This window comes from Hemiscyllium ocellatum, chromosome 13 (genome assembly GCF_020745735.1).
Source record: "Hemiscyllium ocellatum isolate sHemOce1 chromosome 13, sHemOce1.pat.X.cur, whole genome shotgun sequence".
Taxonomy (NCBI): domain Eukaryota; kingdom Metazoa; phylum Chordata; class Chondrichthyes; order Orectolobiformes; family Hemiscylliidae; genus Hemiscyllium; species Hemiscyllium ocellatum.
The window spans coordinates 33,349,400-33,365,118 of record NC_083413.1 but is presented as its reverse complement, the minus strand read 5'-3'; the positions used below and the strand labels follow the sequence as shown (position 1 = coordinate 33,365,118).

At 37.8% G+C, this 15,719-nt stretch overlaps 1 protein-coding gene across 3 annotated transcripts in view; it reads left to right on the top strand.

The window, feature by feature from the left end:
* Nucleotides 1-15,719, top strand: part of abcc5 (ATP-binding cassette, sub-family C (CFTR/MRP), member 5) — a 130,516-nt gene that overhangs the window by 97,890 nt on the left and 16,907 nt on the right. For 2 of the 3 annotated variants that reach the window (XM_060834728.1, XM_060834729.1), the window contains exons 22-28: nt 3,988-4,116; nt 4,523-4,709; nt 4,938-5,027; nt 7,909-8,098; nt 8,280-8,439; nt 10,283-10,361; nt 14,004-14,117. In XM_060834728.1, the coding sequence (XP_060690711.1) occupies nt 3,988-4,116; nt 4,523-4,709; nt 4,938-5,027; nt 7,909-8,098; nt 8,280-8,439; nt 10,283-10,361; nt 14,004-14,117 (949 nt within the window). Of the gene's footprint in view, nt 1-3,987; nt 4,117-4,522; nt 4,710-4,937; nt 5,028-7,157; nt 7,263-7,908; nt 8,099-8,279; nt 8,440-10,282; nt 10,362-14,003; nt 14,118-15,719 lie in introns of those variants that run through there. The other variant, XM_060834730.1, reaches the window with a different exon arrangement.

The window sequence follows — 15,719 nt, the reverse complement described above, 5'->3', positions numbered from 1 at the left end:
GAAATAGCAATATACTTCCAGGTCAGGATGACACATGGCTTGTAGAGGTACTTGCAGGTGGTGGTGTTCCTATGCTCCTACAAAACTTGTCCTTCTAAGTGATAGAGGTTATGGATTTGCAAGATGCTATCAAAGCAGCCCTGATGAGTTACTGTTGTCTGTCGCATTGCAGCTACTGTCTCTTGTAGGTGAAAAGAATGAATGTTCAAGGTGTTAGAACGGGTCTCAATCAAGCAGGCTGCTTTGTCCTGGATACTGCCAAGCTTCTTGAGTATTGTTGGAGCTGCACTCATCCAGGCAAATGGAGAATATTCCATCACACTCCTGACATGTGTACATTAATGGTAGACAAGCATTGAGGAGACAGGAGTTACACAGTGCAGACGTCCTAGTATATAAAACCTGCTTTTGTAGTCTTATATTTATATGTCTGGTCCGATTCAGTTTCTGGTAAATGCCCAGGATATTCATTGTATTGGATTTAGCAGTGGCAAGGCCATTGAATGTCATGAGGTGATGGTTAGATTCTGTCTTGTTGGAGATGGCATAGCCAGGCGCTGATGTTAGAAAGATTCAGCACAAGGCAATTAGGAATATTTTCTTCAAGAGAGTTTATAAACTGTGGAGGAGAAATGTGTGTCTACAATGTCAAAAGATAGTGAACAGGTACAAAATATGATCAAAAACAAATGGAACTCTAATCTTCATCAGTGGGGTTGAAATATAAAAGGGAGGAAGTGATGTTCAGGTTGCAAAGAAACTGCATCTGACCTGATTAGAATAAAAAACAAAGAACTGTGGATGTTGTAAATCTGAAACAGTAAACAGAAAAAGATCTGTGGAGAGAAAATAAGACTCAATTTTTCAGGTTTAATGACCCTTCTTCAGAACCCTTCAGAACAATTTGTTCTGTTAGAGACACAACATGTTAGGAAGGATATATTCGATTTGAAGTACCATGCACTTTCACCAGATTAATACTAGATATTTTTAGATTAATTCATAAAGACATTCTGCATCAGCATACTCATTTTTCCCTCAAAGGTTGAGATATGATGACTAAATAAGTGATTCAATAAGGCAAATGTAGATTTTTTTTAAAAATCATTCACGGGGTGTGGGAGTTGCTGGCTGGCCAGTGTTTATTGCCAATCCTTAGTTCAGAGGTGGTAGTGAGGTGCCATTTTGAACTGTTTCAGCCCATTTTGTGTAGATAAACCCACAATGCCATTAGGTAGGGAGTTCCAGGATGTTGAACCAGTGACACTGAAGGAATGGTAATATATTTCCAAGTCAGGATGGTGAGTGGCTTGTGACGGGAGGGGCGGTGACAGGTGGTGGTGTTTTCAAGTATCTACAACTCTGTACCTGTTGTTGCTCCATATGTCTCTTGATGAAGGTGGTTGTGGGTTTAAAAGATTTTCCCAGTTTTGTTTACTCACTATAGAAATTAGTACAACTTGAAATTAGATCTAAACCATTTAGGAATTAAATTTGAAAAGCTCTTCTGCTTAAAGGCTGGAAAAAATTTGAAACAGTTTTCACAAAAAGGTTGTTGATGATAATGAACTGTAATTTTCAGGATTGAATTCAGTAAATTCCCCCCACCTCCATTCCTGGTGTAACCCCCCCCCCCCCATTCCTGGTGGTCACAAATATTAAAGACTTCATAAAAGTGCACAAAATTCCCCAAATTGCCCTTTAGACTTAGTTTCTTCTTGATTTTCCTTCTCCAGGTACTTTAATTTGCTTGCAAGAGGCACAGAATGATTGGTTCACCTTACAAAGTCTCTAACTTCTTGGTTAAAAGCCACACCTTCAGCAATTGATATGGGGACATAAACTGGCTTTATTAGGCTTGAGGTGTCTTCTAATGTAAAGGAATGGACAGCTTTTTCCTTTCCAGGGATCTGGTAGCTTTTGACCAAACATTCATGCAGACAAACTGTTCAGTTACCTGGGAGGCAATTACATATTTGTTGGTTGCTTTTAAAAATCACAGCGATCCCTTCACCAATCCTTGCTTTTCAAATCACTCCTTTCCCATTTCGGTCCATAATGGAAAATACAGAGAAATAAAAAGATATGATCTTTACAATTCCGAGATATATGGAGCAACAACATGTAAAATAAATTGAAGCGTGGCTAAGCCATTATCTAATTAAATGGAGTAATGAATAAGAACAGAAGGCATACCCTCAGAAGAAGAACAGGTGACAACACAGTACATCAGGTGGATCAAGAGAAATAACTGACTGTGGAGCTAACTGATCTACTAATTTCCTATGTTGTTTATATCACACATCTGAATGATTCTAATTATGAACAGAAAAATTAAATAAATAGTTGTCTTTCCCTTCTTAAAAAAATAATTTTGAAAACAAATGTCTTCTGAGCAAAACAGACCTGATGCTGGGAATGTTATTGAGGAAAGATGACAGCAAGCAAGGTACAATAAAGCAGTTTGATATGTGTTTGAAAAGGGATAACTGGGAGGGAGAAGTAGGAAGGAGAAGGGTGCACTAAATGGATGTTGACTGTACTGAGCAGACTAGTTCAACTCAGCCTCTAAAAGATATTGTCTGTAATGAATTACTTCAGAGAGCATAATTATCCAAGCTTGGAAACAGATTATGCAATAGCTTGGGAGCTTCTTTTTTCTTGCGTGTTATAACAGATATTTACATTTTTTATAACTGTACCCAACTTGTTTTTTTCCTTCTGAGCACATTTTTGCCCATCTTCAAGGATCTTCTGATTATTTTCAGTATTTTATTGAGATCGGATCAAAGTCACAAAACACATTCGTTGCAACTTGACAAACAATGTTAAATCATAATAAAAAGAGAAAATGCTGGAGTAACTCAGCATGTCTGGCAGCATCTGTGGAGAGAAAATCAAATTTAACATTTTGAATCCAATAGGACTTCTTCAGAACTCAGAGTTGAAACATTAATTTTACTTTCCTCTTTATTATTATTCACTTTTGGGATGTGGATGTCACTGGCTGGCCAGCATTAATTGCCTAGTTGCTCATGAAAAGGCAGTGGCAAGCTGTCTTCTTGAATTGCTGCAGTCCCCTTGCTATGGGTTAACCCACAATGCCATTAGGATAGAATTCAAGCTCTCTACAGATCTGCTGAGTTCCTCCAGCACTTTTTTTATTTCAGACTTTCAGCATCAGTAGTAATTGGCTTTTATTTTAGGTTATAATACTTCAATTGAATAATTTTCCATTTTATAATGGGATATAAATTCCTGCATTCAATGCCTATTAAGGAGATTATTTTTCCCATTTTAAATGTGAGTAAATTTATTAAGTTTGAGTGAAGGGGAGAGGTCTACACTTACTGAGTAAAGAACAACTAGAAAGGAAGTTGAAGAATTTTGCATTTTCCCTGCAGTGCACTCAATATGTAGTCATGCAGCCTTTGCTAATTCATTTTTTTTAACCAGACCACACCATGGCATTCATCATATGCCAACACCTCTGGCTGAAAGAATTGAGAAGACGAAAACGGAAATGAAATGAGGAGGAGAAAGTGATTGGAAGACAGATTCTTGATACTTTATTTTCCAACATAACTTCACAGCATTCCAGATGATTGACTATATATATTAAAATGTTATGAAGGCACACAATTCCTTATCTTTGATTATGAATTTTCACGTTAACCTTTACGTTAGAAACTGCTTTTGTGTAATCATTTCTCTGGACTTTCCTGCCAATGGAAATGTTACAACAACACCGCATACAGGAAAGTGGATGAAATTACAGCATGACCAGATTACCTAGGCAGTTGGTTATAATCTGAAATTGTACCAATTTTTCCCTTCAACAATGTGTTTACTGGAGTAATACTTTTAAGATCCATTTTAAATTGAGATGAATGAAGAATATATTATTTCAAAATGGAGCCTTTAATTTTGTTTCATTTGAAAACTATGCATGGTCTTGACTGATTACATGTAATACCATCTCTGCAGGATATTTATTAGAGAGTTGAAGCGTTTGGACAATATCACTCAGTCTCCTTTTCTGTCACATATCACGTCCAGTATCCAGGGACTAACTACAATCCATGCTTATAACAAAACTGGAGAGTACCGACGCAGGTTAGTACTATACACCAAAACAGTTGAATGGGAAAAGGAAATAGTCCATTGTCCAGTAGAGAAATTTGCAATGTGTTACCCATAATTGCAAATTTCTGTTACACCTTATCTTTAAGTATTATATAGATAACAAATCCAACAAGTTCCTTTGCAGCAGAAAATAATTTCTAATTGAACTCAAGACTTTTGCTAAAAAATGCTAAGTTTAACAAAATAGATTTCACCATAAAAGAATCTGAAATCTTGCTACAAATCTGAAGAGGACACACCAGCTGTGTTCAACATATATCCTCGATTGTAAGTAATCTGAGGTTGAAAGTTTAATTTGTATGCCATATAAATTTCTAAAGTATTTGTGATGTGAAGAAATGACACACTTATTGCATTTTGGTTCATTTACTTTCAGGTATCAGGAGCTGTTAGATGCTAATCAGGCTCCATTCTTCTTGTTCACCTGTGCAATGCGCTGGCTTGCTGTGAGATTGGATATAGTCAGTATTGCTCTTATTGGCACAACTGCAGTGATAATAGTTGTAATGCATGGACACATTCCTCCAGCTTATGCAGGACTTGCCATTTCCTATGCTGTCCAGGTTTGTACAAGATACTGTGAACAAAAATTGAAATTATCTTAATATTTATTCTACTTAGGTTCATGGCATTGAATTGTTTTGTACATTAAATTCTTTTGGCTTTCTTTATTTTTATGGCACAATAATCAACAGTTCAAATTCAAAAAAGTTGTCTTTTGGATTTGATGCTTTCATTCATTCTCTGAAAAACTTTGTCTTGTTTTGTTATGAGTATATTTTTTCTTGCAGCTCACCGGTTTATTTCAGTTTACTGTTCGACTTGCTTCTGAGACTGAGGCTAGGTTCACCTCTGTGGAAAGAATTAATCACTACATAAAGGTACCAGTTAACTTGCAATGCCACTGCTATTACATGCTAGAGGTAATGCCATTGTTGGGGCCAGGCATAGTGTACAATTTATTGAAACATCAAGAAAATTCATCTTTATAATATTGTCTCCATTCAAAGAAAGGGATCAAATGTGATGCCTTTCACAAACATGATGTCCCAAAACATCTCACATCAAATAAAGTCATAGAGATGTACAGCAAGGAAACAGACCCTTCGGTCCAACCTGTCCATACTAACCAGATATCCCAACCCAATCTAGTACCACCTGCCAACACCTGGCCCATACCCCTCCAAACCCTTCCTATTCATATACCCATCCAAATGCCACTTAAATGTTGCAATTGTACCAGTGATTTATTGTAATCTGTGAAAATGTGTTAATTTATGTGGTGTAACTTGAGCTTTCGACAAGTGTGATGTTATGGATTATCCTGGGAAGATGGGGAGAGAAACTGTAGTAGAGCTAAGCTGTAATTGTTAATTGCTTTTGTGAATCGTTAAATGTGAACTGTTTTCTTATTTACAAACATACAATTGTTTGACAGGGAACTAACAGCAGGTGATGGCATTGCGGTATTGTCAGTGAATTAATAATCCTGAACATTAAGGCTAATGTTCTGGGGAAATGGGTTTGACTTACACCATGGCAATGAGTTAAATTTTATTTCACTGTTTTTAAAAACTGTGGAATAAAAGGATATCCCACATGTGTCTATGTAACCACTGCTGATTATTGAACTCACACTGGGTTCACTAACATCCGTTTAGGGAAAGAAATTTGCAGTTCTTTGCGTGTTTACAGAGTCAAAAGTAGTGTGGTTGACAGTTAACTGTCCACTGGGCAATTAGGAATAGGCAATAAAATTTTGGCTGGATTGTAATTGGATGGATTTTTCAAAATTTTAAGCAGAGAAAAATTGGAAAAATGATTGCAGTTGAAACAGAATTGGAATGTTACTTATGTGAACTAATGTCAAAAAAAGCTCTTTATTTAAAAACAAAGTCTCTACTTTTAAATATTTAACTCCACGAAAGTAGAATATTGACCCTGACCCCTAAGATAAATGATCAAATATCAGTAATAGACATACTGGGGTGAGCAGGGATCCCTGTGCTGCTCTGATGACCTATCACAGGCACTGTAAGGTACTGGAGAAACATTACCAGCAGTGGCTTTGCTGGATCCTTCCAATCTGTCAGAAGAAAAGCGATGCAACTGCAGCATCTTCTTGTAAGCCACCACTCTATGTTTTGAGATGCAAATTACTCAAAACCAACTTCGCTGAATGAGACATGTCATTTGTAAGGCTGACACAAGACTTCCAAAGAAGTTGCTTGTATCGAACTCAGGTGTGGCAGGATTCACCCCAGGATTATAATGAAAATGCTTTGCTCCTACTCTGAGACAACCTATCGTAATCGACATAAATGGCGAAGATTCATTCAGCAAGGTACTGAGCATTCTAAGTGACTTGATTAGAAACAGGCAGACTATCAAAATTGAAGGATCAGAGGGAACACAAATCTGCAAAGAAACCATCTAATCAGCCCTTTAAGCACCACTTGCGCTGAACAAGACAGTCTGTAGACCACACATTGGATTAAGCTGCCATTTCAAATCTCATCAAATTGGAGTGGAAGCAAGTTATCCTCAGTCCTGGGGGACCACCTGAGACAAAGGGTGAAGTTGTGAGGATTGGAGGTAGTATTTTTAAGGCCATGCTTTTTAAGCCTGTGAATTGTTTTCTGAGGGCACATTATAATTGTTACAGTTTTTGTACTTGGAATTGTCTACTTCTTTGGCGAGGAATTTGGAAATCCTTAGAAAAGTCAATTTAGTGTTTTATTTACTAATTTAAAAGTAAATTTTATGTAAACGTGTATCAGACAATGACACATAATAATGGTAATCTTAATTAGTTTATGTTGGAGTCACTCAGTACTAATTGTTGAATGTGGGTGTATATTTTCCCCCACATCATGAAAAAATGCATCTCTGTAACACACCACTACCTGTCATCCTGTCTGCTTGTAAAGCATATGAGACGACACTGTCACGTATACATTCTATCGATGAATATTGAACCGTCTGAGAGCAGAACAGTGCGATTCCTAGCGAAGATTTACCTGCCAAAAACAAATCATCCAGATTTTCCACAATAACCCCCTCCTACCACCATTCCAGGCTGTGATTTGAATTTCACTTCATCCGTTAATGAAAAGGTGAATGTGTAGATTTAAATTTTGGATTTGGAGCAATTGATTTTTCTTTTAAAAACAAATTCTTGATGATAGTTGGTGACTGAATTTCTAATTAAAGTGATTCCTTTGAATGGTCCCAAAAGGCAAAAGTTCTTGGATAAAGAAGAATGTGTAATTTTGAATTGCTTTTCTAAAATGCAAATACTATACTTATTTGCTGCTTTATATTTCATGTTGAAAATTTGTGATACCAAAATACTGTATATTTCTGGCAGTAAATTTTGATTTTTGATTTGAAGAACATGCAAAATATATGTAATGGAATGCATGTAAAATATGACTGAATATGTGTAGCAAGGGGACACAACAATATTTTGCTGATTTTGCTTATGCTTTTATACAAAAATTAAGGGAAATATTTGATTTGATCATTTATTCCCTTTGTGACTGACCAAAATTGTGTATATGTCGTGCTTTCTGGAATCAAACAATTACGTAATGAACAGAATTCCAATGGATTCTGTAGTTGTGATGAGATGTAAGATGTCTAAAATTCTGAACCTTCATTACTCAGCTAGCTTTAAATTAATATATTTTTTAAAAGCCATTATGATTGTAGAATATTTACGTACTGGAAATCTTGTGACTTTCTTAATTTTCTATTTAGACTCTGAAATTGGAGGCTTCAGCTCGTATTAAGGATAAAACTCCACCTGCAGACTGGCCTCAACAAGGGCAAATAACATTTGCAAATGTAGAGATGAGATATCGTGAGAATCTACCTCTGGTGCTAAAGAAAGTGTCCTTTACCATTAAACCTCAAGAAAAAATTGGTATTGTGGGCAGAACTGGGTCAGGTAAGAATACTGTTAGAGTAATTTGAAATTCTTGTTTCAATTGAACTGGTTTGGTTTGGAGGTTGAGAAATGTTTCAAGTTGGCCTAGAAAAAAGTGGAACACCAAAAATTCTCATGAAGATTGTAATCAAGATGAAATAAGGTGACTGACAAAAACTACACCTTTTATTGTTTTTGGCAGGTAAATCTTCGTTAGGAATCGCACTATTCCGATTGGTTGAGCTCTCAGGTGGTTCAATATTCATTGATGGAGTGAACATTACTGAAATTGGTTTGGCCGATCTTCGCAGCAAACTATCTATTATACCCCAAGAACCAGTTTTGTTCACTGGCACTGTAAGGTAAGTCCTTTGGTTCTGAAAAATATCATATCTCTACTATTTTATTTATATATAATCACTTCACAGGACCATAGTACTCTAATGCTTCTATGCATTACAGTATTGTAACACAGCATATCTTTGACGTTTGTTAGAGTCATCAGACTTGTTCAAAACTTTTATATTTTAATTCAGAGCTGCATGAAACAAGTGAAAATTACAGCATGTAGAATTTAGAAAAGCAAAATATTGCTGGTGCTGAAAATCAGGTTAGAGACAGAAACAAATTTAACAACATTTCAGGTTGATGACCTTTCAACAGAGCCCTTACTAGATGAAAATCGAGATCCTGTTACATAATTGGGTTTTTAAAAATTAGTTCATGGATCATGCGTATTGCCAGCTAGGTTAGTGGTTATTGCATGGGGAAGCAGTAGCATAATGGTAATGTTGCCAGACTGTAATTCAGAACCCCAGGTGAATATTCTGGGGACATAGGTTTGAATCCCATCACGACAGATGGCAAAATTTGAACTCAATAAAAATCTGGAATAAAAAGCTAGCCAATTGCAACCATCTAAAACTGTCGGTTATCATAAAGAGCCATCAGATTCACTAATGCATTTTAGAGAAGGAAATCTGCTGTCTACCTTATATGTGACTCCATGTCCAGCCCAATGTGCTGATTCTTAACTGCCCTCTGGGCAATTAAGGATGGATCATTTTCTTGCCACAACTTTCTTCCTGGCTGCTGTTGGGATCAACTGTATCTTTCAGTCAAGCAGAATATCACATTCCTTCTTGCCAAGCTTATATTATCTTCCCTATCAATAGTTGTTGACAAAAAGAGCAAAGGGTTCTGGATTCTGAAGTAGCAGCTGACTCCTTTCTCTCCCCCACCCCCTTCTCCAAAAAGAAACTGTGTTTCTATGTATTAGAGTGCCAGATGATAACTCAGATGCTGTCACATTGCTAATCTGCCTGGGCCACCTATTTGATCCTGCATAATATTGCCTGGCACCCAGCCCTGCCTGATTTATATCATAATCCAAATAATTGCATTTTGGTTAACTCTAGATCTTACCATTACAGTCCACTATTGACCATCGACCCACATTCTACCCTCTCATAACTTTGAGGTTCTCCGAAACATTCCCAAGTTGCATTTATCCACCATCCCTTGTTTATTGACCTATTAGTCTCTGGTTGAGCTTTGCTTTAATGAAAAATGTTCAAATTCGTTCTCAAATTTATCCAAAGCTCACTCCTGTCTCACAACATATCAGAAATATTTAGATGTGCATTTGCAATAGCAGACCATACCAGGCTTTGGGCCAAGTGCTGAAAAGTTAAACTGGAGTAATTGAGTGGTTGTTTTGACCAACATGGACTCAATGAGCCAAAATGTCTTTTTTGTGCTCTGACTTCTAAACTCTAGGGTATACATGGCTGGTCACACGCCTCTACAACATAGTATACCTGAACAGATTCCAGATTGGCTCCCGATTCCTTTAGTCACAGTTAACTCAGAAGTGAAAAGATGATCTTCCAAAATGTTATCTTATATGTGACTCCATGTCCAGCCCAATATGCTGATTCTTAACTGCCCTCTGGGCAATTAAGGAAGGATCATTTTCTTGCCACAACTTTCTTCCTGGCTGCTGTTGGGATCAACTGTATCTTTTATCTTACTTCAAGATAGACTGCTTGATTAAGTTTAACTGGAATATGGAAGTTTCCCCATAATGAGACAAGATTTGTGGTTGGACTGAGAATCTTTCTAACTTGAAATTAATTGCTTTATTACAGCACTCTCCGCCAGAGTTAAACAATTGACAGTACAATTCTCTTGTTTCCATGGCAGGTACAATCTAGATCCTTTTCAGCAGTACACTGAGGAGCAAGTATGGGATGCATTGGAACGAACACACATGAAAGAATGTGTAAGGAATAGATTTTGTAATAGCAATAAATGTATGATTGCCATTGTACAGTTTGCAGTATTGTGAAGATGTGGATATATAAGTAGTTACCCTGAACTGACTGAAGAAATATTTTTAAAAATAAAAAATATTTTTAAGTACTGATAGATATGAAATAATGTGTTCTGTTACCATTTATTTAAATATATAATGAAGTTCAATTTTTTTTCAGAAATGCATAGGATTGTGTGGTAGTATAAGTTAGAACATGGTTAATTTTTTTAAAAAAATCTTGTATGCACTTGAATTCAATTCTTCTCAACTGTAAGGCTTATGCAAAGCATTTGGTGTAATTTTAAACCAGACCAGATTGGGAATAGATCTGTAACATTACGAATCTGTAGCAAGGGCTCCTCTGCTCGAGACTTCATTACAGCTTTAATTAGAGAGCTGAATTCCAGAAGGTGGTTACAGTGACTGCCTCAAGGATCAGAAGCCCTAGCAAAATTGAAATCAGTGGAAAAATCCATTTTGTTGGACAAAATCCAGTGCAGATGGTTGATTAGAGTTAATTAAGTGTTCTAGACTCAACCATCTTCAGCTGCTTTATCAATGTTCTTCCTTTCATCATAAGGCTAGAATTGGGAATGTTTTCTGGTGATTGCACAATGGTCAGCACCATTCGCAATTCTTTAGATATTTGAAGTAGCCTATCCCCAAATGAAGCAAGGCCTGGACAATGTTCAGGCTTGGGTTGATAATTAGTAAGTAACATTCACAAGTGCCAGGCAATGATTGTCTCTAATTTGGTAGTCTGAGACAATCTAATCATTGCTGTTTACCTTGAATGGCATTTATGTCATTGAGTCCCTGGGATTTTGTCCAGAATATTGTAACACTGCCAGTAGGCATATAAGTACAGGCTTGGCTTGTAACTCGTGACTTGGGTTCTTGTATTGAAATCCAATAACATCAAGGACTGCAATACTTCAACACAGCCCATATATGTCACAGTGACTATAACACCAGGTCTGAGACTAGGAATTCTGCAGTACGCACCTCAAGTTTGCAAAGTCTATCTACCATTTACAAGGCATTTTTGGGACTGTGATGGAATGTAATTCACATGCTTGGATAAGTGTAGCTTTGGTGAATTTCTGCAGTGCCAACAACACTCAAGATGCTCAGTGCCAGAGCATCAGTGCAAGATCCAGGACAAAGTAGCCCCCTTGACCAACAGCACATTTCCCACCTTCAACATTCACCCTCCACCACCAATGCAAGGTGGTAGGAGTATATACCATGTACTAGATTTACTGCAGGTGTTCACCAAAGCTGCTTCAGTAACACCTACCAAACTTGCTAAAGATAACTTGGTAATTTTTCCTACTGAGAAGAATAAGGGCAGCAGACACCACCTGAAATTTTCATTTCATGTCACATTATCCTGAGAACTATATCAAAATTCCTTCATTGTTCCTAGGATAAAATCCTGGAATGCCACCTCCACAGCTCTGCAGGTTCACTTATAACACATAAACTGTAGTAGTTCAAGAAAGTGCTCACCATGACCTGATAAAGGGCACCTAGAGATGAGAAAGTAATGCTTGCCTTCTAAGCAAGATGCACGTCCCAAGAGCGAATTCAAAAGATTATTTTCTGTATTTGAAACATAATATGTAAAGCTTTAATTCTCATGAAGGAAGTGCTGATTTGGCTAAATGCTTTAACTTGGAGCACGGCTAAAAGTTGAAATTGTTTTTTTAATATAGTGAGTTTTGTTGGAGCTTGCTGTTGTAAAGAACTCTTATACAATGAAGTATGAAAAACATGAAGTACAAAAAATTAACATAGAATAATACAGCGCAGAGCAGGCCCTTTGCCCTTGATGTTGTGCCGACCTGTGAACTAATCGAAGCCCATCACATCACACTATCCCATCATCATCCATATGCTTATCCAAGGACTGTTTAAATGCCCTGAATGTGGCTGAATTAACTACATTGGCAAGCAGGACATTTCACGCCCTTACTACTCTCTGAGTAAAGAACGTGCTTCTGACATCTATCTTAAATCTATCTTAAACCTATCACCTCTCAATTTGCAGCTATGCCCCCTCGTAAAAGCAGACTCTCACTGTCCACACTATCAAATCCTCTGATCATCTTGTATGACTCTATTAAGTCCCCTCTTAGCCGCCTTCTCTCCAATGTGAACAGACCCAAGTCCCCCAGCCTTTCCCCATTATATCTATGCTCCATACCAGGCAACATCCTGGTAAATCTCCTCTGCAACTTTTCCAGTGCTTCCACATCCTTCCTATAGTGGGGGCGACCAGAACTGTACACAACATTCCAAATGACGCCGTACTAGTGTTTTGTACAGTTGCAGTATGTCACCACGGCTCCGGAACTCAATCCTTCTGCCGATAAAACCTAACACACCATATGCCTTCTTAACAGCACTATTAACCTGGATTGCAACTTTCAGTGATCTATGTACATGGACATCAAGATCCCTCTGCACATCCACACTACCAAGAACTTTTCCATTGACCCAGTATTCTGTCTTCCTGTTTTTCTTCCCAAAGTGAATCACCTCACATTGAACTCCATTTGCCACCTCTCAGTCTGATTCTGCAGTTTATCCAAGTCTCCCTGCACCCTGCAACATTCTTCCACACTGTCCACCACTCCATTGATGTTAGTGTCATCTGCAGGCTTACTAACCCATCCACCTATACCTGCATATAAGTCGTTAATAAAAGTAACAAACAGCAATGGACTCAGAACAAATCCTTGTGGCACACCACAATTAACTGGACTCCAGGCTGAATATTTTCCATCAACCACCACTCGTTGCCTTCTTACAGAAAGCCAGTTCCTAATCCAAACTGCCAAATCACCTTTAACCCCATGACTCTGCATTTACTCCAATAGCGTACCATGTGAAATCTTATCAAAGGCTTTACTGAAGTCCATGTACACCACGTCAACTGCCCTACCCTCATCCACATGCTTGATCACCTTCTCAAAAAACTCAGGTCTGTGAAACACAAACTGCCCTTGACGAATCCATGTTTACTATTTCCAATCAAATTGTCACCTGCTAGATGATTATAAATCCTATCTTTTATAATCCTTTCCAAAACTTTTCCTACAACTGACATAAGGCTCACTGGTTTATAATTACCTGGGTCATCTCTACTGCCCTTCTTGAACAATGGCACAACATTTGCAATCCTCCAATCCTCTGGTACTAAACTTGTAGACAATGACGACTCAAAGATCAAGGCTAAAGGCTTGGCCATCTTCTCGCTAGCTTCCCAGAGAATTCTTGGAAAATCCCATCCGCCCAGGTGATTATCTACTTTCACACCTTCCAAAATTGATAACACCTCCTCCTTACTAACCTCAATCCTTTCAAGTCTAATAGCCAGTAACTCATTCTTCTCTACAATATTCTCCTTTTCCTGAGTGAAAAGAGATGAAAAATATTCATTTAACGTCTCTCCGATCTCCACATGGTCCACACACAGCTTCCCATTTCTGTCTTTGACAGGCCCTATTTTTACCCTAGTCATCCTTTGATTAAACATTGTGAATGCAAGTGTAAGGCCTTTATTATAAGGTGCCTTCAAACACTTTTTTTTTTACAATGCAGATTTCTCAACTGCCTTTAAAATTGGACTCTGAAGTGGTGGAAAATGGAGAGAATTTCTCTGTTGGAGAGAAACAGTTAATATGTGTAGCCAGGGCTTTGCTACGGAGATGTAAGGTAAGAGTTGAAAGCAGGTCAAGTATTTTATAGTGTTCCATTTACATTAGCATAGTAATTTTGAAAGCTGCATTCCTGTATTGGAGGCTTGTAAATACAAAGTATGATTAAAAGATTGAGTCTACAGTTTTTTTAGATGTGTACTTCATCAGTATGATCCTGAAACATGTTTTGTGGTTAGGACAGGTTTGGTGAACTAACTTATCATTTCCTGCCTCCTTTATTTTTACTGTCAGATATATGTTGCACTTGTTTCTACTGGCTAATGGTCAATGAGGAAACAGGGAAATATAATTGTTTGGATAAATCTGAGAATGTATCTGAGGGGTATTCAGCTCTGGGACCAGTCAGATGAACTGTAAAATTTTATACTACCCTGCTCCAAATTTACAAAAGTGATTTTCAAAAGTACAAGAGCTTAGCACGGTGTAATGTCTTCAACAAAATACTACCAACAGTATAATGCTTCCTCTGTACAACATGCAGTGTCAGCTTTTTTTTTTGTGCTGACGTTCTGAACAGGGATTTGAACTCAACCTCTGATTCAGAGACAAGAGTGCAACCAACTAAACCACAGTTGACAATTAACCTGAATCTTAATACTCTCCAGTAGTTGGAGGCATATCAAGCACAAAGGAAGATGTTTGAGATTGTGGGAAGTCACTCATCTCAGTCACAGAGTATCACTCCAGGAGTTCCTCAGGATAGTTTTTTTCATCAGTCTGCTCAGACATATTGTAATATATCCCGGAGCAGGTGAACAAGAGCCCAGGACACCAGAGTTCCTCAAGGTGTTCTAGGCCCAACCATTTTCAACTGCTTTAACAATGAGTTCCTTCCTTCATCATGTCAGAAGTGAGGACCTTCACTGATGATTGTGAAATGTTTAGCACCATGAGCAACACCTCACATTGTAAAGCAGTGCATTTACAAATGCAGTAAAATCTGAAATATATCTAGGTATGGTCTGACAAGTGACAAGTGACATTTGTGGCACACAAGTATCAGGTAATGACCATCTCCAACAAGAGAGAACTTACCCATCGCCCCTTGATGTTCAGTGACATTATTATCACTGACCTTTCCTGCTGTCAGCAATCAAGTGAGTTACAATCAAGTGAGTTACAATCAAGTGAGTTACCATCAATCAGAAACTGAACTGGATCTTCCATTTACATATACTGTGGTTACAAGAACAGGTCAGAGACTAGGAACTCTGCATTGAGTAACTTACCCTCTGTCTCCCTAGCACCTATTCACTATCTGCATGGCACAAGTCAGGATTGTGAATGGAATACTCCATGTCAGAATAAGTGCATGTCAAATAAATTATCATAACTTGGCATCATCCAGGACAAAACACCCTGCTTAATTGATGCTCACTTCACCACCTCAACATTCACTTTATTCATTCAACCTTCACCATTGACATAAGAAGCAGCAAAACATACTATCTACAGGATACACTGCATAACTCACCAAGACTCTTCTGACATCACCTTCCAAACCCACAAAGACAAAAGCAGCAAATGCTTGGAAACACCATAACCTGCAAGTTTCATTCCTAACCACATACCATCCTGACTTGGAGCTATCTTGCCA